Here is a 23,529-nt window from a genome sequence, read left to right as displayed (position 1 = left end):
ATAGAACAAACTTTCAGGTTAAAAGTTCATTTTTGGGGGGCGAAAACTCTTGTGTCCTCAAGAATAAAGACGTGTTTTGAGAGCAATCGTGCATTCTTTTATATTGCCAGAGTGTCAAAGAAATCCAGTTACTGATTGACGAAAACATACATTCTAGCAGGTGTATAACCATACTTGCCAACCTTGAGACCTCCAAATTTGGGAGATTGGGGGCGGGGGGTATATTTATTGCTAGAATTCACTGAAATTCAAGTATTTCTGTCAGTGTTCATTTATTTACACATATACACACACATAACACTCCTCTCTACTCATTGTTGTATTTGAAAGTGCAATGCTTTGCAGCCAGTAGAACAGCCTTTAAAGGAGTATAGGTATGGGCAGCATCTGTGAAAGCAAGATGAAGGTGTTCCTGTGTTATTTCATGTATGGTAATCAACAGAAGGATGTTGTTCTGGCTCAAGGACTTCAGAGCGGAGAGAAGACAGGATCTGCCCAATTTCCAGACGACCTCTTTTTGAAGTATTTTACAAACTCTCTTTTAACTATTTTATGGAACTCTTTTTGAACTATTTTACGACCTCTTCTTTTGAACTATTCTGTAACCAAAGACAACGCTGTTTACGACCCACTTCCCTCTGGAAGTGGAAGCGGTGGTCAGGTGGTCGGAGAAAGTCAAATAAAGAAGGAGTGCAATCTTTTGGCAGAGCGTGCTAAGATACTGTACAAGGGTACAGTGTAAAGGCGACTCTCCTCAATATTGAGTCCAAATTGAATTCTGTCTCTGTTTGATTCTTTGCCTCTTGTCTTGTTTAATAGATGTCATCAGTGTTTGAACCTGACACCCACCCTCACCCAACGCCTTTGCCACTTCAAACCCTCCGCGGTATGATGGCTTACAGAGCGGCTTCGGGCCAGATGACCGGAACCCTGTCACACAAAAAAACGACAAATGTGCTGACTTGCTTTACGACATACGTCACTCCCCCTTTCACCATTTGTTAAAAAGACAGGAGTTGATGTGAACGCCTACATGGAAGAAGCTACAAAAGAAATGAAAAGTTTTGTCTGAGGAGACAAAAGGGAGGCTATACCTGGACAATCAAGGATCAACATTGTCCCGGTTTTTACTCGATGGCGTGAGCTCAAAGATGAGGAGGGATTTTTGGTCAATACTGCCTTGACTGCTAAACTAGTAAGTGACCTTCGATGCTCAAATCAAAATGATAATGCTAATGCTAGTGAAGTGTAATTCTGGTCTTGTCACCCCCTTCCGGGCAGGAGGGCGACACAGCAGTGCAGCTGGATCAAAAGAGACGTCGGAGACGCTTTATTGAGCAAAAAGTTGCTTTATTACAAGTGAGTGTCATTAAACAGGTCTGCAGTACCCGGAGGAGCTTAGTTAAAAAAAAATGAAGGAATCCTAACTTGGAGAAGCCAAACCATCAGTCATTTATTCTAGTGACTGGGAAGACAACAGATGTATACTATAACTTGTAGGTTGACGTTTAAGATAAACATGGAATCTCTCCGCCCGGATAGAGCTATCACTTTTGCATTCCGAAGCCTGGTTTTATTGCTTCTTCTCGTGAGAGAGCTAATTCCAGTCCACATGCGAATGTCCAACTAAAGCTCCTTCTCAACCATTATTTACTTAAACCTTTTGGTTCGCTTTCTCCAAATTGAATATAAACATTCACCATATGTTGAAAATAATATGAGTCCATTAATTCACTTCACTAGCTATCGGAAATGTGCGTGGTAGCAATAAATAACCACCAGCTTGATAGTTTGCAGTTCTACACTGACACCACCAGGCCACGCAACAAACTCAAAAGTACTGTATAAAGAAAAAAACAATGTGATGACTGCAAACTGCAGATATAAAGTTTGAGTAAAATTTGTAGGTTCATACCGTGGATACTTCCTACTGATCGGTAATATTAAATCCTTGTGGTGATGTTGTGTGCTATATGCACTAATCTTCATTGTAAATGTGGTCTTACTTCTGGCAAAACACTACCGCTTATGTCCACTGGTGTCGCCAAAATTAACCAAAACTGAAAGTTCTTAACCCTTGTGTAATGTTCATATTGTTGTTACTCAGCCAGCGATTGTGAGTCTGATGGACCCGTTGCATTTTGTGGCTTTTAATGCCTCACAATAAAACACTTTTATGTTAAAATACTGAACAGATGTTTACCTTATCCCAATAAACATCTGTTCAGTATTTTAACATTAACACAAACGCTGGGTGAGTAACAACAATATGAACGTTGCACGGAAAATTTCTCTGCCAGTTTCTGCATCCCACAGGGATTCTTCTTTTGTGTTTCTGCACCTGCGGTTCCCACACAAGGTTGCAACATTGTTTGTCAACACTGTCTGCTCTCATTTTCTCGCACATTTGACCCTCTGATGTTCTGTGTACCTACACTCTGTGCTCCTCCTGTCTAGGCCTGCTGTGTGTGTGTGTGTGTGTGTGTGTGTGTGTGTGTGTGTGTGTGTGTGTGTGTGTGTGTGTGTGTGTGTGTGTGTGTGTGTGTGTGTGTGTGTGTGTGTGTGTGTGTGTGTGTGTGTGTGTGTGTGTGTGTGTGTGTGTGTGTGTGTGTGTGTGTGGTACACAGAACATCAATTTCCACACTTCTATTAGCCCCGGGTCCAATGGACCCGGACATCTTATATGTAATAGAAATGTGTAGGGGGGGTGTATGCTGTGTGGTCATTAAATATGTATGCTGATATATGTTCTTCGCAGAAAATGAGCCAAAGTCAGTGAGTCTCAGTTTGAAAAGTTAATTAATTGTATAATTTTTCTTTTAGTAAAAAATGAAAACGGGTCCTACAGACCCGAACACCACACAAGGGTTAAGTAGGGCTTTAAGTGCAATGAAAATAAAGTTATATTCGTATATTCTATTCTAAATACAATCAAATGTTTGTATTGCATATTGTTATTGTAATTTTCCATACCCAAAATGTTTTCCCTTTTTTCAAAATATGATAGATATATAAATTGTATTTTTAAATAACAAAGGTATTTAAATCCTTTTCAAAACAATAAATAACAAACACAAAATGATGGCCACAAGTGTTGGAATTTTGGTTGAATTATTGCACTATGCTTTATTTTGTTTGACTTTAACAGATTATTAATAATTGTATTATTAGGAGAAAGTGACGGGATCGCGGGGTTGGCTGGAGCCTATCCCAGCTGCAATCGGTTGGAAGGCGGGGTACACCCTGGACAAGTCGCCACCTCATCGCAGGTCCAACACAGATAGACAGACAACATTCACACTCACACACTCGGGTCAGTTTATTGTTGCCATTCAACCTATCCCCGGGTGCATGTCTTTGGAGGTGGGAGCCTAGGGATCAAACCCAGGACCTTCTTATTGTAACCCCTGTTCCACCGTGCTGCCCATCAGGACAATCTAAATTTGCATGATCTTATTTATTCAAGATAGAATCCACGAAATAAAAAACTTAATGTATTTGGTTTTGGACCACTTGAACATAATTCCAAACACTAATATAAAGTATAAGTCAACCATTTCAAAGTGTTTCAAATGTCACATTGTGGACATTATTTGCAGTACTTTGATATTTTATAAAATTATAATGTTAATAATGTTAATCATTATTCCTAAATTGATAGACTGAGTGCAAAGGTATGAGACACTCCTTTTACTTTTATCTAAACAACTCCTTCTCAGTGGCAACTCACAGCACACAACTGGTGTGGTAGAGGACTGAGGGTAAAGCCCACCACTGGAGTCAAATCCAGCTGGTCCTCCGACATCCCGGGTGCAGGGGTGAATCGAAAGCGCTGCAGGATGTGTGTGAAGAAGAGGAAGAGCTCCATCCGGGCCAGACCTTCCCCAAGACAAGCCCTGCGGCCTGCAAAGACAATATTTGTAAATCTAAAAAAACAAATACTGTAGCTTAATAAAAGACAGAAAGAGAGGTTGTACCTGCAGAGAAGGGCAAGAAAGCATCCCTCCTGATGAATGTACCCTCCTCGTCCAGGAAGTGGGAAGGGTTGAAGGTGTTTGGTGTCTCCCACTCACTCTCATCATAGAGGACAGATGTCAGCAGAGGGAGCACAGTGGTCCCCTTGGTGCACCAAGTAAGAAAAAACAATAACTATTTTTTTACTTGATTGGGATCCTTTATTCATGGAGCAGCAGCTGACCTTTTCAATGAAGTATCCCTGGAAGGTGACGTCTCTGCTGGTGCTGTGAGGGATGGACGTGGGGACAATGTTGGAGAACCTCTGTGTCTCGTGGATGACAGCATCGATGTAAGGCAGGTTCCTCCTGTCCTCCATTGTGATCTGACGGTCTCCCACCACCCTACTAAGCTCCTCCTGGACCCGATCTGCAGGAAATAGACCACTGATAGTAATGCCACTCTACCACTACTCTCTCATGCAACCACTGTTAGTCATGTGAATTGCATTATTATAATGATTTGCACCTTGTATTTTAGGGTACTTGGCCATTAAAAGTAGACTCCAGCGAAGAGTGTTTGATGTTGTGTCCGTTCCAGCGCCAAACAAATTCATCACGCTGCTGACCAGGTTTTCATCATGGTAGTGCACCTTCTGAGCATCAGACTCCTAACAAAAGAAAACATATTTGTTATGCGCATGGTTGCATTAAGGAGACTTGAAAATGTAAACACAATGACGTCTTACCTCCAGACTCTGTTTACGTGTGCAGAAAGCATCGACAAAGCACCGACATATGTCAGGATTGAAAGTCTCCCTTAGTTTGTTTATCAATTGCAATAAATTGTGTTTGTTGATCTCCACATTCTTCATTGAATCCCTCCAGTTTTTAAGCCAAGGACCCAGCCATGGAAACACATTGTAGATCTGTAATGGAGCAAACTTGACATTATACCCTTCAGTGCATTTTTGGTAAATATTATTATTCCTGGTCAATACAAATATCAATATTATATAATATACAACGATATTGTCGATTTAGTGAATTTATGATGTACATAGCCATTATACTCAGGGGACTTATAAATAAAAGTGCTGCTTTTGTAACATCCAAACAGTCTAAAAGTTGCAATCTACACAAGTTAAGTTGTTTTTTCTAAAACCCAACATTATTGTCACTTTTACACTTAAACAATAATTGTGACAAGGGAATTGTATTGCAAATATTACAGTGGGTTCCCAAACAATAGAGCTGTATTTTACACAAGGTTGAATGCAGAGGCTTTGTAACAATGAAGAATACACATCTTTTGAGGGAAAGAACTGGCAAAGGAGGCAGAAAAAAGGCAGCTTATGGCGCTGCCTAAAAAGAAAGGAAAGGTGCTGGGAAAAGAACACCTGATCTCAAATAGAGTAACAGGGGCCAACCTCTATCAGCTGAAGGGAGTGCTAGGAGATCTCCCTTTCACTGCACCAGGAGACTTTCCAGGATGAAAGGGGCAAAACTTTGAGGATTGCTGATTCTTGGCTGAGGACCGTGCAGCTAACCCATGGTGTGACAGGCAGAAATGCCCTGCAGGAAATTCCACTGGATGGCATCAGGCGAAGAACGCACTGGGAATGGGCGGCTATTTACCCAACCCACATGTCCCTAGAAAGAGTGACAAGTTACGAAGAAGAATTCAAGATAAAAACTAGCTGCAGGCTCTCCGAGAGGCGGGATGAAAGATGGGCCTAACAGGGGGGAAAACACAGTAACGACCCCAATGAAAAAGATAACGATTGCACCACAACTCCAGTCAACGAGGAGAAGATCATCCGAAAGTGTGCTTGTGGATGGTAAAACTGTTTTGAGGGGTAAGAATCCACCAGGAGAAATTTAAGTGTCCTCAGAAAGGCAATCAGCAACCATTTAAACAAGAGGGACCAAAAGCCTTGTCGAAAACTGTTGAACACACAAAGGGCACAGATGAGGGATGCCCCCTGGTGAAGGAGGAACTCCTACATGCGTGCTGAAACCCGTCCCCAATGCCATACATAGAACAGAGCCACTAGTAAAGATCAAGAAGCCAGCTAAAAAGAACAAAATCAAAAGAGGAAAGTCCATCGGTATAGAGTCATGGCACAAATTGGATATATACCTGAGAGACACTGGAGGCACTGTTGCACAGAGGCATTGAAACCAAGATTAACCTATTTGGAAATGTAATATATGAATTTATTCTCAAACAGAGGACTGCCCATAGAGAAAAGAGAAGATGATAAATATAGTTTCATTCAGCTTGTACAAAGGCGCTGATAACTCTGCAAAAAACTGGAAAAAGGCAACGGAATGAGAGAGAAGGTCTGAAAGCAGGATAGGTGGAGATCCGGCAAAGGCTCGCCAGGCTTCACAGACCTAAACTCATCGGCAACCATAGCCAACAGAAGTGGAGCGAACCATCTTCTTTAAAGACCATTCAAGCATGCCAGACAACTGTTGGAAGAAAATTATTTTGGGAAGCTCAAAGTCATTAAAGAACAAATGGAACAGCATTTTCTAATGCAGTAGACTGGACAACTCCTTATGAACACCAGAGTATATTCAACAGCCTGCACCACGAAGAGCAGAATTCTAAACTATGCCCCACAAGATTAGCAAAGTCAGGCAAGTTGTTAAGAAGGCAAGGTCTTCTCCTGCATCTGTCTCCAATGGAGTCCCATACCTTGACAAAATATGTCCCAATGTACTAGAGCTGTTTTGGTACCTAATGAGAACAGCATGGCAGAAACACCTCTTTGCATCAGAGTGGAAAAGAGCGGTAGCAGTCTTCATCCCCAAGGAATCAAATGCCAAAGACATCAGCCAATTCAGAAAAGCCGTGCTAAACACATAAGGGAAGATCTTTTGCTCTGTGATGACTATTTTGACACCAACTGCAATGGTGTCAAGCACCATACAATCATCTGGGACCAAATCCGTCATTGATCCAACTGCAGAGGGAGTCGGGCACGCTGAGCTGGTAGAGCTCGTCTCGTAGCAGTCCAGGGAGGATGGTGTTGAAGGCAGAGCTGAAGTCCACAAACAGGATCCTAGCGTAGGTTCCTGGGGAGTCCAGATGCTCCAGGATGAAGTGGAGGGCCAGGTTCACTGCATCATCCACAGACCTGTTGGCTCTGTAGGCGAACTGCAGTGGGTCCAGGAGGGGGGCGGTGATGTCCTTGAGGTGGGGCAGGACCAAGCGCTCAAAGGACTTCATGACCACAGACGTCAGCGCAACCGGCCTGTAGTCATTTAGTCCTGTGATCCTTGCTTTCTTGGGGACAGGGACAAAACGAAAAACGTCAGGAGGCAGTACACCGCTCAACTGTCTGACAAACAAATGGGGAGAACTGCCATGGAGCAGTTAAAAGACAGTCTGACAAGGATACACTAAAGCCAACTTGGGAAATACAAGGTATGGTGCATCCACTTCACTCTCAAAAAAGGCCGCTGAAAATGAGCGAGGTCCCCTCATCCACAGCAAGTAAGATGGATAGAAAAGTCAAATCATTCATCAGAAAGTGGTTGGTTGCCAGGGTGCCTCTCTGAAACAGCCCCTATTGTAACTGTTATTGCAGTGTATCAAGTTTGGTACATGCAAGAGAAAATCAGGCTGGTTCTTGCGCTAAGAGAACCCACTGATCAATGAATAAGGAACGTAAACGCTAAGGTTCCATTGTGGAAGAAAGTGGAACGCACAAACTAAAGTCGTGCGAACCGTCGCTAAGCTGCAACATCAGGAGATTGTCGGCAGACTCCAGGCAAGAAGAGCAGCACAGGGATCAGGGGAGGTAAGGATAGAGGAAGAGTGCTATAAGATCAAGGCTGTGTTACAGGGCCACCATGGAAGCTGTACAACCTGGGAGGGAGTTATCAGCCGTAACAGACTTAGATTACTGATTCACTAAACCTACGACACACTCTTTTTGTCCTTGCAGCGCCCACCAGCGGTTTGGGAATGAGGTATACTGTTACCTCTGCAATACCCTGAACGCAAGCCTCCAGCTCATCCTGTCAGGCTGTAAGACTGCCCTCTCTCAGAGACGCTATAGATGGTGCCACGACCAGATCCTGAGAAAACTTGCCAATGTGCTGAAGAGGTGTGCAAAGACAACCAAGAAGTCAACACCAATAGAGAACCACACCAACTTTGTCACGGGAGTTGGGGAACAGGAAGATACACCATATCAAAAGGAAAGACCATGACGCTTTTCTCCATGAGGGAGACATGAGGGTTGACCTTGACAGGAAACTTTGGTACCCTATAGTGATAACTATTGTATTATTTGCTATGACATTGTTGTTTGGTCCACCAACTTAGTCAATGCACCTCATTACATTGATGATTCAACAGGAGGAAGATATTGAGGCGGAATTTGAGCACAAGTAGGCCAATGACGTCAAGTTGGCTGGCGAGTGCAGAGGGGCTGGCTGGAAGACAACCATCTACCCACATGAGGTTGGATGCAAACACTTTATTGGAATGTTAACCACACACCTCTTGAGGGACGCACTGGAAGGGAAGAGGGCAGCAAAAAAATGGCAGCAAAGGCAGAAAAAGGAAGGTTTTGGCTCTGGCTGAGGAAGGACAGGTAGTGGGGAAAGAACACTTAACCCCAAAAAGAGACACAGGGGGCATCATCTAGCAGCTGTAGGGAATGACAGGGAAATGTCCCCTGTCACTACTGTGCCATCAGGAGATGTTCCAGGATGGAAGGGGTGAAACGTTGAGGTGGTTGGTGGTTCCTAGCTGATGAACCTGCAGCTGACCCACGAGCACTGGAGGAGGTGCGACAGGCAGAAATGTCCAGCAAGAAATTACACCTCCCAGTATGTTTACTATAATGCAGTCTAAAATGTGTATGTAAATGTAAATAAAGTCCATCTTTTTAGACACAACTATTAGTGTGCTTTATCAAGTGTCTCTAAAGCGTATAGGATCATAAAAGGAAAGGCATTGCAAATGTCTCATCTTTTTAGCCCCTATGAATACACAACGGGTTTATGGAGTACCACAATGGAAGCTGATCCAGACAGGCGGGTGGTTTCTTGGACATTTTTCACCATATCCTGGAGGACTGGATCTTTAAAGTCAAACCTCTCTCCGAACATGATGGCCGAAATGATATTTGAAGCCGCATAGCTGATGATCGTTGTTGTGTCAAAGGCTTTGCCTGAGAGGAAAGACAGAGTGCATGACTGTATCGACCACAGCAAATACAAATCAATACAAAAGTTACCTTTATGTTTTTCAAACTCTTCAATGAGGTAGTGACACTCCTCAGTGATTTTCTCCTCACTGAGCCTCTTGCCCATCCCAAAATCTCTCAGAGTTGTTAAGGTAAAGCGCCTCAATTCCTTCCAGCTATCGCCATTGGAGAATATTATGCCTGTAAGAAGATTACAAGTGTGTTTTTAATGGGAGAAAACATTGTTCTGTCTTGGGGATCCCTTTGTACCAAGTGTACTTTTCTGGGTGTGTGGCCAGGAGTCACTAACAGTTGTGCTCTACAGTCTTGCCTAGCAACATGCAAATCTGTATATCTATAAGGCTTGGCTTCACATTTGATCGTTGCTGCTTATTGTACAATGTACTTAGTTGAGAATGTTTTAATTTTTTTAAGAGATTTCTCCAATTCTTTTAGTCACTTTTTATGTAATAAAAACGAAGGGCAACAAATCTAGCATCTATTTCTGGTGTTACTGGCGACTGTACACGTGTTTAGAGACTGTTTAGATCAGTGGTTCTTAACCTGGGTTCGATGGAACCCTTGGGGTTCGGTGAGTCGGCCTCAGGAGTTCGGCGGAGGTCAAGACACACCCGACTCCTCGTGTAAATAAAAAACTTCTCCCTATCGGCGTACTATGGATACCCCCAAACAATATTCCCTCTAATTTTCCATCTGATTTACAGGTGTGTAATTTGTTGTGAGTTCATGTACTGTGTTGGTATTGTTCTTTGAACAAGGTGATGTTCATGCACGGTTCATTTTGTGCACCACTAAAAAACATATAACTTTGTTTTGAATTTGAAAAAAACATTTTTAAAATTTTTCACGAAAGAAGGGTTCGGTGAATGCGCATATGAAACTGGTGGGGTTCGGTACCTCCAACAAGGTTAAGAACCACTGGTTTAGATTATGTCGCGCCATGTTCGTGTCGAAAAGCGAGCCTCGTTAAAAACCGCCATTGTCATCTTAAATTGTGAAGATCGCTGTCTGCGGGTATATCGCCAATATATCAAAGTACGACCACAGTACGGACACGCTGCCTCCGCTCCAGACAACACCGTGCTTATGGCTGGTGGTAATGTGTACAGTATGTGTGTTATGATGGTCATTTTTCCCATGGTCTTTGAACACACCGTGTCGGCGGAGAATGAAGAAGCGTTGTGTTTCTAGGAGTGAAACACGGAGACAGACGTGTGTGCACGGAGGAAATACCGTATTTTCCGCACCATAAGGCGCCCCGTGTTGTAAGCCGCACCTTCAATGAATGGCATATTTCAAAACTTTGTTTACCTATTAGCCGCCCCGTGTTATTAGCCGCACCTACGCTACGCTAAAGGGAATGTCAAAAAAACAGTCAGATAGGTCAGTCAAACTTTAATAATATATTACAAACCAGCGTTCTAACAACTCTGTTCACTCCCAAAATGTAATGTGCAATTGTGCAATCACAAAAATAGTAACACTCAAAATAGTGCAGAGCAATAGCAACATCAATAACTCAACGTTGCTCATACGTTAGTGTCACACAACACACAAAATAAACATTTAAAGCTCACTTTCTGAAGTTATTACTCATCCACAAATCCCTCAAATTATTCTTCTTCGGTGTGCTTCACTTGTTTATTAACACCATCTGTGATGTGGACGCGCATGCAGTCGTAGATCAACAGGGACAGAGCTGCGTGAAAAAAGTCACCCGGTCTCTCCGCTCATCTTTTCTTCATCCATCCATCCCTTCGAGTTAGCTTTTATGATGACGCCGGCTGGAAAGTTCTCTTTTGGCAAGGTCTTCTTTTGAATATCACCGTGTGTGGAAGTTTCTGGCCGTTAGCATGGCAAGCTAGAACCACGGTGAAGACGACTTCACAAATTCACCGTACGTGTTCCCGTTGTACCCACAGTGCGGTTCACATGAATATCAAAAGTCAGTGGAACCTTGTACGCGTGTCTCTTAGTAGGAGACATTTTGTGGTCTTTACAGAAACACACAAATGAAATTAAACGTAATATCCGCGCGCTTCTTCATCTACGGGGGCGGGTGATCACCTTGGCGGTTGCTTACATTAGAAGAAGAAGCGCTTCCTCTTCTATGGGGGCGGTTGCTTACCGTAGAAGAAGAAGTGCTTCCTCTTCTACGGGGAAAAAAGATGGCGGCTGTTTACCGTAGTTGCGAGACCTAAACTTTATGAAAATAAATATTAATATTAATCCATATATAAGGCGCACCGGGTTATTAGCCGCGCTGTCAGCTTTTGAGAAAAATTGTGGTTTTTAGGTGCGGCTTATGGTGCGGAAAATACGGTACTTGTTGGAATTGGGCCCGCTGTCAGCATAAAATTGGCCATAAAAGCTAAAAAATAGTGTCAGACCTTGTTTGTTTTCTCCTGGATGTTTAGGAGAAACCCTTAACGTAGTTAAACCGGATGTATAGCGTAGCGTTTTTATTTTGAAGCCAGAAAAGTGTGTGATTGGTTTGAGAACGTGTCTTCACATGTTTTGATTTCGGATCGATGGTTTGCAATAAAAAGTCTCCTTTCGACATCCTGCTGACCGTCTTTAATTTCTGTTGAGCTTTTATGTCATCTATAACAATCTAAGTGTTATGTTATTACTGCACCTTAACCGTAATCTGAACACACAAGTGAAGCACCACCCACCTCTAGAACGACACACGCAGTAGGCGTTTGCTGAGGGATGTTGTCTCTTCTTACGGCAAAAAATAGTCGTTTCTTGAACCTGATATTTCCATAATGTACCCTTTTTTTATCCATTTCTGCTTGCATCAGTAGCAAGTGAACTGCAGCCAAGTTCCCCTGCTACGGCAGGGCAAGAGGGTCAAAAAGGAAATGTTTGCGGTAATCGACCGTTAAAAAAATTGTGCTGTTATTGAAATTCATAGTTAAGACGTTATTATCGAGTTAACTTTGACAGCCCTAATAATAATACAAAATTATTATCCTAATAATACAAAATGTGGATCGTTACGATCATGCCTTAATAAAGAAGCTGTTAATAACGCTGAACAACTTCGCTTTTTGCACCATAATCTTGTGCCACTTAATTGGGACTACTAATTCAGAATCAGAATCAGAATCAGAATAGTTTTATTGCCATTGTTTGAGAACGGGTTCACAAACTAGGAATTTTTCTTGGTGCAATCGTGCAACATAAAACACATATAACACATATTTGGTAATAAAAAGAGCTATAACTGAGCTATCAGATCTTGTTATAGACTTAGAAGGAATTCAAGGAATTCAAGGAGCTGCTGTTAGGAGTTATTGTTCATGTGCCTGATGGCCGAGGGGAAAAAACTGTTCAGGTGGCGGGAGGTGTGGGTCTGGATGGAGCGTAGTCTCCTGCCTGAGGGGGGGAGGGGAAAATAGCGTGTGTCCAGGGTGAGAAGAGTCAGCTGTGATCCGACCCACACGCCTCCTGGTCCTGGAGGAGAACAAGTCCTGGAGGAATGGGAGCTTGCAGCCAATCACCTTCTCAGCAGCATGTACGATGCGCTGCAGTCTATGCTTATCCTGGACTGTGGCACCGGGGAACCACACTGTGATGGAGGAGGTCAGGATGGACTCTATGATGGCTGAGTAAAACGGCACCTTAAGTTTCCTCAGCTGCCGCAGGAAGTACATCCTCTTCTTGTCCTTCTTGATGAGGGAGCTGATGGTCGGCTCCCACTTGAGGTCTTGGGTGATGGTGGTGCCCAAGAAACGGAAGGAGTCCACAATGGGGACGGGGGTGGGAGAGTCAATCAGGGTGAGGGGGGATGGTGGGGCTGTGACTTTCCTGAAGTCCATGATCATCTCCACTGTTTTCTGGGCGTTCAGCTCCAGGTTGTTGAGGCTGCACCAGGACGCCAGCCGGTCTACCTCTCTCCTGTAGGCGGACTCATCGCCATCCGAGATGAGCCCGATGAGGGTGGTGTCATCCGCAAACTTGAGCAGTTTTACGGACTGGTGACTGGAGGTGCAGCAGTTTGTATACAGGGAGAAGAGCCAGGGGGAGAGTACACAGCCCTGAGGAGTACCAGTGTTCGTGGTTCGACTGTCCGAGACAATCTTCCCCAGCCGCACGTGCTGTCTTCGGTCTGTCAGGAAGTCATTGATCAAACTGCAGAGGGAGTCGGGCACGCTGAGCTGGTAGAGCTTGTCTCGTAGCAGTCCAGGGAGGATGGTGTTGAAGGCAGAGCTGAAGTCCACAAACAGGATCCTAGCGTAGGTTCCTGGGAAGTCCAGATGCTCCAGGATGAAGTGGAGGGCCAGGTTCACTGCATCATCCACAGACCTGTTGGCTCTGTAGGCGAACTGCAGTGGGTCCAGGAGGGGGGCGGTGATGTCCTTGAGGTGGGGCAGGACCAAGCGCTCAAAGGACTTCATGACCACAGACGTCAGCGCAACCGGCCTGTAGTCATTTAGTTCTGTGATCCTTGCTTTCTTGGGGACAGGGACAATGGTGGAGGTCTTAAAGCAGGACGGCACGCGGCATAGCTCCAGAGAGGTGTTAAAATGTCAGTGAAAACAGAAGCCAGCTGACCCACACAGTGTCTGAGAGTGGAGGGGGAGACACCATCCGGCCCGGGGGCCTTCCGCGTATTCAGCTTCAAGAACTGCCGGCGTACATCCTCTCCTCGGATGGAGAGGGCCATTACAGTCCTATGATGTTCTTGGAGTCCTGTGATGTCCTTGGAGTCCTTTGAGTCCTTTAACTCCTTTAATGAAGTGCTGGCATTGGTGGGGAGGGTGATGGTGGGGGGAGCAGGGCTTTGATGAGCTGAAGGCCGTTCATGACGACAGTAATGTGTGTTGAGGCCCTGAGCGAGAGTCCGGTCATTCAGGGCCTGGGGGGTTTTGGGCTTATAGTTCGTAAGGGCCCTTAGCCCTCTCCAAACGGCCGCAGAATCATTGGAGCGGAACTGATCCTGTAGACAGTTAGAGTACACAGATTTAGCTTTTTCCACTTCCCCGTTGAAGTGGTACTTCGCTTCTCTGTAGGTACTCCGGTCCCCGCTTCTCCACGCAGCCTCCTTCTTCTTGCGCAGCTGTCGGAGCTTGGGTGTGAACCAGGGCTTGTCGTTGTTATAACAAGCCCTGGTGCGTGTTGGAATGATGCGCACCTCATTGAACTGTATGTATGAGGTCACAGTGTCCGTATACTTGTCCAGATTGTCCGTGGCCACTCCAATTGCCTCCCAGTCTGTTGTCTCCCAACATGCACACAACTCGTCCACAGACTCGGCGGTGAAACAATTAATGGTCCTCATAACAGGTTTAGCCAGTTTCAGTCTCTGTCTGTATGAAGGGATTAAGTGCACCATCACGTGATCTGATAGTCCAAGAGCAGAGTGCGGGACTGCATGAAAAGCCTTGCTTAATGTAGTGTAGCAGTGATCCAAAGCGTTCTCCTCTCTGGTCGGGCATTTAATAAACTGTCTATACTTTGGTAATTCCTGGCTCAAATTTCCCTTGTTAAAGTCACCAAGCACGATAACAAGAGAGTCCGGAAAAGACCGTTCCACATGTAAGATCTGTCCTGCAAGCGTGTGCTGAGCGTCACGCACGTCCGCGCCGGGTGGGATGTAAACAGCCACCAGAATGAATGAAACAATCTCACGCGGTGAGTAAAAGGGCTTACAGTGAATGAAAATATATTCCAGAGAAGGAGAGAAGTGTTTGGATATCACTGTCACGTCTGTACACCAGCTGTTGTTGACAAAGAAGCAGACTCCACCGCCTCTTTTTTTGCCGGAGAGCTCCGCGTCTCGGTCCGCGCGGAGAAGATGAAAGCCATCCAGTTGAACCGCGCTGTCCGGGACACTCGCGCTCAGCCATGTCTCCGTGAAGCACAGCACACAAGATGAGAAAAGTCCTTGTTCCTTCTCATCAGCAACGCTAGCTCGTCCATCTTGTTGGCAAGTGAGCAGACATTGGAGAGAAAGATGCCTGGTAGAGGCGTGCGTAATCCCCGTCCGTGGAGACGGACAAGGGCGCCCGCTCTCTTTCCTCCTCTTTTGATCACAGAATGGACCAAATCCGCAGCTGACGCTATGATGACTGGTAACAAGTCCATAGGGATGATGGATCTGATGTTCAGTAGCTCTTCGCGGGTGTAAGAGCACCCGGACACACAATTTACGCACAAAAACAAACAAAACAGAGCGCACGAGAGCACCGAGGCAGCCTTCATCGGCGCCATGATGATGTAATTGATTTAAGAGTCACACATTTGGCCAATTCTATTTAACTTTGTTTTCTTTACTTTGTCAAACTTCATGGAGCTATTCATTTATTGAAATGTGTATATATGTGTATTGTAAGAAAATCATTGCACTTTTTGTTTTTCTATGTATTTACTTGTTTTTTTTAAATAAACATGCTTAATGCAGATAACAATGAAGACAACACATGACGTAAGTGTCTATATTAGCTATAATAGCCTACTATCAAAATGACTATGTGTCACAGGCTGAAGCAAATCTTCGTTGACAGAATTGTTGAAATTTAATATTTATTCTACCGTATTTCCTTGAATTGGCGCCGGGAATATAGTATTCGCCTGCCTAGAATTACAGCCGGGTCAAACTTGTTTCGCAAAATAATTAGCGCATGCTTGGCACTTCCGCCGGGTCAAATATGAGTCATTAAATGACTCCCGCCTCCAGGTGGTAGAGGGCGCTAGTGATCCTTCTTGCGACTACCAGTACTGCAGGAGACAGGTACTGCAGAAGAAGACAACAAGCAGCAAGCATGCAGCAATTGTTTGCTTGCACTTTTAACATGGAGGATTACATATCTAAAATAAAACCGTTTTCTAAACTGGACTTTCAATCGAAGCAGGAGGTAATAATTAAAGGAATATCTCCAGAGACTTTTAAAATTGAAGAAAGATGAGAACGACTGCCTTTGATCAGAAGCAGCTGCACATGGACCCATCTACAAGTAAAGGTAAGATCATAATAACGTTTTTTTTATTAAATGTGTTTTTAATGATAAGGTATGCGCCAGAGTGAGAAGAGGTTTTAAAATAATTAGAGCATGCTTGCTCATTCCGCATGGTTTTGGTAACCGCAGGAGTGAGAAGAGGTTTTAAATTAATTAGCGCCCCTGCGGCTATTCAAGGAAATACGGTACACATGTTTACAACATTAAAAACCAATAGTAAATCAGAGGCTACTCAGAAGGTGAGATAACTCATGCAAATTACTGGCTTTTTTAATGGCCAAAAGGTATAGATGTGGGTGTCCAAGGTAAAGGAAACATCAGGCTGTCTTCTTTTAATAGATTTATTACAATCTTTGGCAAGCTAGGTAATGTTTGCTGTGGTCTGGAACAACATGGCACACAAACAACGATCTGAAATGCAGCCAATATTACATACAGATAATGTGTCATGAGACATGCAAAACTAAATTATATACAAAGAGGATAAAAGTAAAGGATATTAAATGAGCTCTAATATACCTACAGATGAAGCATAATGATGCAATATGTACGTACATACAGCTAGCCTAATTAGCATGTTAGCATTGATTAGCTTGCAGTCATGCACTGACCAAATATGCCTGATTAGCACTCCACACAAGTCAATAACATCAACAAAGCGCACCTTTGTGCATTCCCGCACAGCATAAAACTTTTGGTGGACAAAATGAGATAAAGAAGGAGTGGAAGTTTTTATATGTAAACAAACAGTTGCGTCACAGTCCACACTATGGTGAGTTCAAAAACCGCCGAAATTAGTAGGACAAAACGATGTTCACCAAATACTCTCATCAGCGAAGCATACACACAAACATATTAAACAGTGGGCTTTCTAACAATTGGGAAGGTTTTTGTCATGTTTGTCCTCAAACAAAAAATGTACTAAAACAAAAACATTATTTTCCCCCATCTTTTTCCATTTTCAATCCTTTATTAAAAATGCTCCAGGGAGCCACGAGGGTGGCACTAAAGACCTGCATGAGGCTTGAGAGCCGCGGGTTGCTGACCACCGGTCTAACTTCTGTTCATCTTTGTTAGGTAGTTATCCTGAATTCTGCCATTAACAAGCAAATGCGATGTTTTTCGTGCATGTCCCTAAAACTTTTTTTTCATAAGTAAAAAAAGGCTTGCTAATTAGCCAGGTGTTTGATCTATGCATCCAGTCCGTGCAGCTAAATTTGCTTTGTGTGTCTGACTTATCTTTGTTCTGCATCAACCTTTAACCTCCAGTGGGACAGACTTACGTAAGTATCGCACTTTGTGTCATAAGCAATTGCTACTAGCAACTAGGAATGCAACAATCACGGATTCTCACTGTACGATAATAGTCTAGGTAATAATCACAGATTATTATGCATTGATTAATTTCACACTCACAATAAAATCACAAAAACATTCCTTAGAGATTTCAAAGTGTTATTACTGTTTGAAATAACAGTACTCAAATACTACAATTATAATAACAGTAAAAAGAAATACATCTAAACTAAAAGTATTATTAATAATATATCAACTCATTAATATTCGTATTAATAATAAAAGACAAAGATTAAATGTATTGATCCCCAGGGGAAAATGTTACTCATGTGGCTAATAAACTAAAGAGTTTATTTATTGTTAATAAATGTATTTTATGGATGTATGATTATATACTAAATGTATTCGACCTTTTAGCCCCAACTTTCTTTTGCCAGGTTTAGCAAATGGATGAGCCATCATCTTCAATGACTCCCTGGTTATTTTTTAAAAATCCAAAATGTTCCCACACTGCTGACTTCAGCTTTTATTTATTTATTTATATATATTTTTGCTTTGTCCTGCCACCATTTTTACGATGTCTCTCGATAGGTGCGTATAAACACGTGCACGGCTGGTGTAACTTTGTTTTTGTTCCGTGCAGGGTGTGCCGAAAATAACGCACCAGCATAAAGTCTGAGAAGGGCTGAAAAACACGAACTAAATAACTGTGACATTTCTAATCACGGTTAATAGTAAAACCTGTTATTTATTGCATCCCTACTAGTAGGGCTGTGAATCTTTGGGTGGCCCACGATTCGATTCAAAATCGATTCTTGGGGTCACGATTCGATTCAAAATCGATTTTTTTTTTTCAATTCAACACGATTCTCGATTCAAAAACTTTTTTTTTTTTTTTTTTTAAATGAAAACAATACACAACAATACCGTAATAATGCAATACAATTTCAAAACCAAACCCGACCCAGCAACATTCAGAATAGCAATAAACAGAGAAATTGAGAGTAATTGAGGACACACAAACATGACATGGAACAATCTAAAAGTAGTGAGACAAAAATGAATATTATCAACAACAGTATCAATATTAGTAACACATTGTGTCCAATATTTTCCACAATGATATAATAAGTCATATTTTAGGTTCATTTAATAGTTAAAACAAATTTAAATAATGGATCCCATATTCCAATATATGACTCATTATTATCTCAACTAAATGCAGTTTTTTCTACTGATATCATCTCCATAGCTTGTGTGTACCAGTCAGTATGAGTTGGACTATCAACATCCATCCATTTTTTAAATATTACCCTTTATGTTATTATGCATATTGAAAGAAATGCATTTTTACTCTTTGATGACACGTTACTAAATTGATGGAGATCCCCAAGAATACAAGTTTGCAGTGTCATTGGGATATTTATTTTAAGGACTGTGATTGCTTCTTTTGTTGTTTTCAACCATAACTCTTTTATTCTCTGACATTCCCACAATAAATGAACAAGAGTTGCCTCGGCTGCCCGACACTTCATACATACTGTAACTTGCTATCTACTACACCAATTTTAAACAGCTGAGAAGATGTAAAATACAATCTATTCAATATCTTAAATTGAGTCAGCTTATCTTTAAAGGCCTACTGAAACCCACTACTACCGACCACGCAGTCTGATAGTTTATATATCAATGATGAAATCTTAACATTGCAACACATGCCAATACGGCCAGGTTAGTTTACTAAAGTGCAATTTTAAATTTCCCGCGAAATATCTGCTGAAAACGTCTTGGTATGATGACGCTGCGGATGTGACGTCACGAGTTAGAAAGGACATTTTAGTCCAGCACCGCGGCCAGCTTAAAGTCGTCAGTTTTCATTGCAAAATTCCACAGTATTCTGGACATCTGTGTTGGTGAATCTGTTGTAATTTGTTCATTGCATTATGGAGAAAGAAGCTGAGCAAGCAAAGAAGAAAGTTGTCGGTGCGAAGCGGAGTATTTTGCGAGGGAAGTCAGCAACACAACACAGCCGGTGTTTCATTGTTTACATTCCCGAAAGATGCAGTCAAGATCGAAGAACTCGGACAACAGAGACTCTTACCAGGAGGACTTTGACTTTGATACACAGACGCCTGTAGAGAACTGGGACAACACAGACTCTTACCAGGATTACTTTGATTTGGATACACAGACGCAGACGCGGTACCGTGAGTACACAGCTGCGCTTCCAAACATTTGATCGCTTGCCCGTACGTGCGTGTCACGTACGTAACTTTGGGTAAATATATAAGCTTTATGAACCTTGCGTTAGGTGAACGGTCCTTTGGGCTGAGTGAGTGTGTGTGTTGTGCAGGTGTTTGAATTGTATTGGCGGGTTATATGGACAGGACCTAGTAGCTTGGAGGTAGGAGTTAGCATAACAAACACCTAGGTGTTTTTATGCGGGATTAATTTGTGGCATATTAAATATAAGCCTGGTTGTGTTGTGGCTAATAGAGTATATATATGTCTTGTGTTTATTTACTGTTTTAGTCATTCCCAGCTGAATATCAGGTCCCACCCACGCGCTTCCAAACATTTGATTGCTTGCCCGTACATGCGTGTCATGTACGTAACTTTGGGTAAATATATAAGCTTTATGAACCTTGGGTTAGGTGAACGGTCCTTTGGGTTGGTTGTGTTGTGGCTAATAGAGTATATATATGCATACTTGCCAACCTTGAGAGGGGTTAGGGGGTGGGGGGGTGTGTGGTTGGGGGTGGGGGGCGTGGTTGTGGGCTGAAACACTCAATTGCTCTGTTTATTGCAGTTCTGAGTGTTGCTGGGTCGGGTTTGGTTTTGGAATTGGATTGCATTGTTATGGTATTGCTGTGTATTGTTTTGTTGGATTGATTAATTTAAAAAAAAAAAAAAAAAAATTATTAAAAAATAAATAAAAAAATAGATTTTTTAAAAATGATAATCGATTCTGAATCGCGATTCGAATTCGAATCAATTTTTTCCCACACCCCTACCTACTAGCAACTTACATTATTAGGCTTTGTTCACACTGCAGGTCAATTCCTATTTTTTTCCCCATATGTGACCTTTGTCATTGTGAACAGTGCAATTCCGAACTTGTTTAAATCCACTTTCATAGGTGGACAATGAAGTGAATTAATTAACTCATATTATGTTTTGCATATGGTGAATGTTCATATTCATCTTGGAGAAAGCAAATCACCAAGTTTAAGTAAATAGTGGTATTTCAGTTTGAGGACATGGTAAGATAAGGCCCTTTAGTTTGACATTTGCAGGTGGATTGGATCACTTCTCGTAGGAAAAGAGGCCCTAATTGCGACTTCGGAATGCAAAAGTGATAGCACTATCCTTGAGAAGAGACTACCTGTCTAGCTCAACGGCAACATTTAAGTTTTGACTTAAAGCGATTGTTTTCCAGACACTTACACACGAACATCTCCTTTTATGGTCAAGATGTGCTCTCCTGACTTAGCACACACACACAGAGACCGGAAGGAGGACTATAAAACTGATGGTTTGGCTTCTCCAAGTTAGGAGGGACACATTTTCTTGAGAGACACATTTTCTTGACCTGACCTCCTCCAGGAACTGCAGTCCTGTACAATGACGCTCGCTTGTAATAAAGCAACTTTTTGTTCAGTAAAACCTGACCTCCTCCAGGTACTGCAGTCCTGTACAATGACGCTCGCTTGTAATAAAGCAACTTTTGGTTCAGTAAAACTTGACCTCCTCCAGGTACTGCAGTCCTGTACAATGACGCTCGCTTCTAATAAAGCAACTTTTGGTTCAGTAAAACCTGACCTCCTCCAGGTACTGCAGTCCTGTACAATGACGCTCGCTTCTAATAAAGCAACTTTTGGTTCAGTAAAACCTGACCTCCTCCAGGTACTGCAGTCCTGTACAATGACGCTCACTTCTAATAAAGCAACTTTTGGTTCAGTAAAACCTGACCTCCTCCAGGTACTGCAGTCCTGTACAATGACGCTCGCTTGTAATAAAGCAACTTTTGGTTCAGTAAAACCTGACCTCCTCCAGGTACTGCAGTCCTGTACAATGACGCTCGCTTGTAATAAAGCAACTTTTGGTTCAGTAAAACCTGACCTCCTCCAGGTACTGCAGTCATGTACAATGACGCTCGCTTGTAATGAAGCAACTTTTGGTTCAGTAAAACCTGACCTCCTCCAGGTACTGCAGTCATGTACAATGGCGCTCGCTTGTAATAAAGCAACTTTTGGTTCAGTAAAGCGTCTCCGACGTCTCTTTTGATCCAGCCGCACTGCCGTGTCATCCTTCTGTCCGTACGAGGATGGCAAGACCAGAAATACACATCAATATAAATCGGGTATGTTATCGAAGGACCAATACGTCAACAAATAGCGATAAGTGTCTTCGCCAAAATTGATGGTTGCAAAATAAATAGTTGACATCTGAGCAGAAAACATCATATGTTTGGAGAACTCATGTCAGAGTTTCACAACTCCTGCTCGTCCACACTCTTAATATTTTACGTGCAATATTTCAGTTCAGAAAATGTTGACTAATTTGATTGCACAAAGTCATTGAAATTGCCACAAAAGCGCCACTACTAAGACATAGAGACAGATACCACATTCACATTCATATGTGATGTTTGAGGTATTGCCACTGAATAAGAACCAGTCAACACTTTGCACACACTTGCTCGATACCAATACCAATAACCTACTCAGTGGCCTAGTGATTAGAGTGTCCGCCCTGAGATCGGTAGGTTGTGAGTTCAAACCCCGGCCGAGTCATACCAAAGACTATAAAAATGGGACCCATCACCTCCCATTACTCAGCATCAAGGGTTTGAATTGGGGGTTGAATCACCAAAATTATTCCCGAGCGCGGCCACAGCTGCTGCTCACTGCTCCCCTCACCTCCCAAGGGGTGGAACAAGGGGATGGGTCAAATACAAAGGGTAATTTCACCACACCTAGTGTGTGTGTGACTATCAGTGGTACTTTAACTTTACTAGAATTGAAGCCATGTTTACTCCTGTGACGTCATGATGTCATGTCTGCATGCGGGTAAGATTGCGTTCACATTAGGAATCACATTTTTTTTTGTTACGTGAACAATTACATGCAGAGATCAGATTTGACACAAAAAAAAAATCCTATTTGGACATCCTACACTGCAGTGTGAACGTGAAGCCTTAGTTGGTGACTTAGCATGTTTTCAAGACCCCTAGAGACATGGGAAATATTTACCGTGCCCTTTGGTGAAATCGTGGAATAAAGGGGTGATTTCTCTCTCCCCAAACTCCTCAGCATGGTTGATGAGAGCCTGTCTGACTGTCTTGCTTCCAGCCAGGACCACCACCTTCTTGAGTCCCAAGTAGACGGTAAACACCGGTCCGTACTTTTTAGACAGCTAAACAAATCAGGGTTAGGTCCATGCAACACGTGCACTTAAACATCAGTATGAAATACAAGAATGACTCACGTCAAATAGGGACTTATCAAGCCACTTGAGATCCAACTGATGCAGGTTACCAAGCAAGGGAAGACGTCTGGGCCCAGGAGGACGCTTCTGTTCATCTTGGAAAGTCCAACTGGAGTACAAAAGATAGACGGCCAGCAAGCCTGCAAGAAGCCCCAACCAGGAGGCCAAAGCAGGAGCCTGCAGGAGCTCTTCAAACATGCTGTGTCAGGGCATGCACCTTCACAAACACACTTGCTGCACACGCTCAGTGGCTCTCTATAAAAGATGCTCCTCCAATCACACTCCAGTGGGCGTGTTGACACAGCCTTGCCAACAAAATAGAAAGTTCACAGAGGCATGTAAGGTGATCACTATCTTCTAATGACAAAAGTGCAATGTTTGATTTCACTACTTTCTGGCAAAAAGTTCATTTTAAAATAGACCCAACTTTTACACTTCGATTTATTTAACATTTACAGGGAAATGTAAACCTAGTAACTTAAGGTTATGTTAATAATTTAACATGACACCTTGCATAATCATTTTGGTTTCACTGTCTTTCCTTACTTGTTAACTCCAGTCCAAAGTGAGGTCCTGAGGCAATTTGGG

General features: G+C 42.8%; 1 protein-coding gene across 1 annotated transcript; it reads right to left on the bottom strand.

The window, feature by feature from the left end:
• Positions 1–1,368: 1,368 nt before the first annotated feature.
• LOC133642798 (cytochrome P450 2K1-like) lies at positions 1,369–23,183 on the bottom strand. The gene is made up of 9 exons (XM_062037188.1): positions 22,942–23,183; positions 22,707–22,869; positions 9,218–9,367; positions 8,991–9,151; positions 4,703–4,882; positions 4,483–4,624; positions 4,199–4,383; positions 3,978–4,119; positions 1,369–3,903 (listed from the first exon to the last, which is right to left on the bottom strand). The coding sequence occupies exons 1-9, from the start codon at positions 23,137–23,139 to the stop codon at positions 3,716–3,718; spliced, it is 1,509 nt and encodes a 502-aa protein (XP_061893172.1). The 5' UTR covers positions 23,140–23,183; the 3' UTR covers positions 1,369–3,715.
• Positions 23,184–23,529: the final 346 nt, after the last annotated feature.

Source organism: Entelurus aequoreus, linkage group LG25, assembly GCF_033978785.1.
Source record: "Entelurus aequoreus isolate RoL-2023_Sb linkage group LG25, RoL_Eaeq_v1.1, whole genome shotgun sequence".
Taxonomy (NCBI): domain Eukaryota; kingdom Metazoa; phylum Chordata; class Actinopteri; order Syngnathiformes; family Syngnathidae; genus Entelurus; species Entelurus aequoreus.
Note: the sequence above shows the minus strand (reverse complement) of the source record. Positions and strands in the feature narration are given on the sequence as shown.

What these genes read in the sequence shown, in the direction of transcription:
- LOC133642798 (XM_062037188.1), bottom strand. Translation starts at nt 23,139, where the DNA reads ATGTTTGAAGAGCTCCTGCAGGCTCCTGCTTTGGCCTCCTGGTTGGGG. An exon ending in TTGATAAGTCCCTATTTGAC is followed by an intron (nt 22,870 to 22,941) that starts GTGAGTCATTCT and finishes TGATTTGTTTAG; the next exon opens with CTGTCTAAAAAGTACGGACC. An exon ending in TTTCTTGCCCTTCTCTGCAG is followed by an intron (nt 3,904 to 3,977) that starts GTACAACCTCTC and finishes TTGTCTTTGCAG; the next exon opens with GCCGCAGGGCTTGTCTTGGG.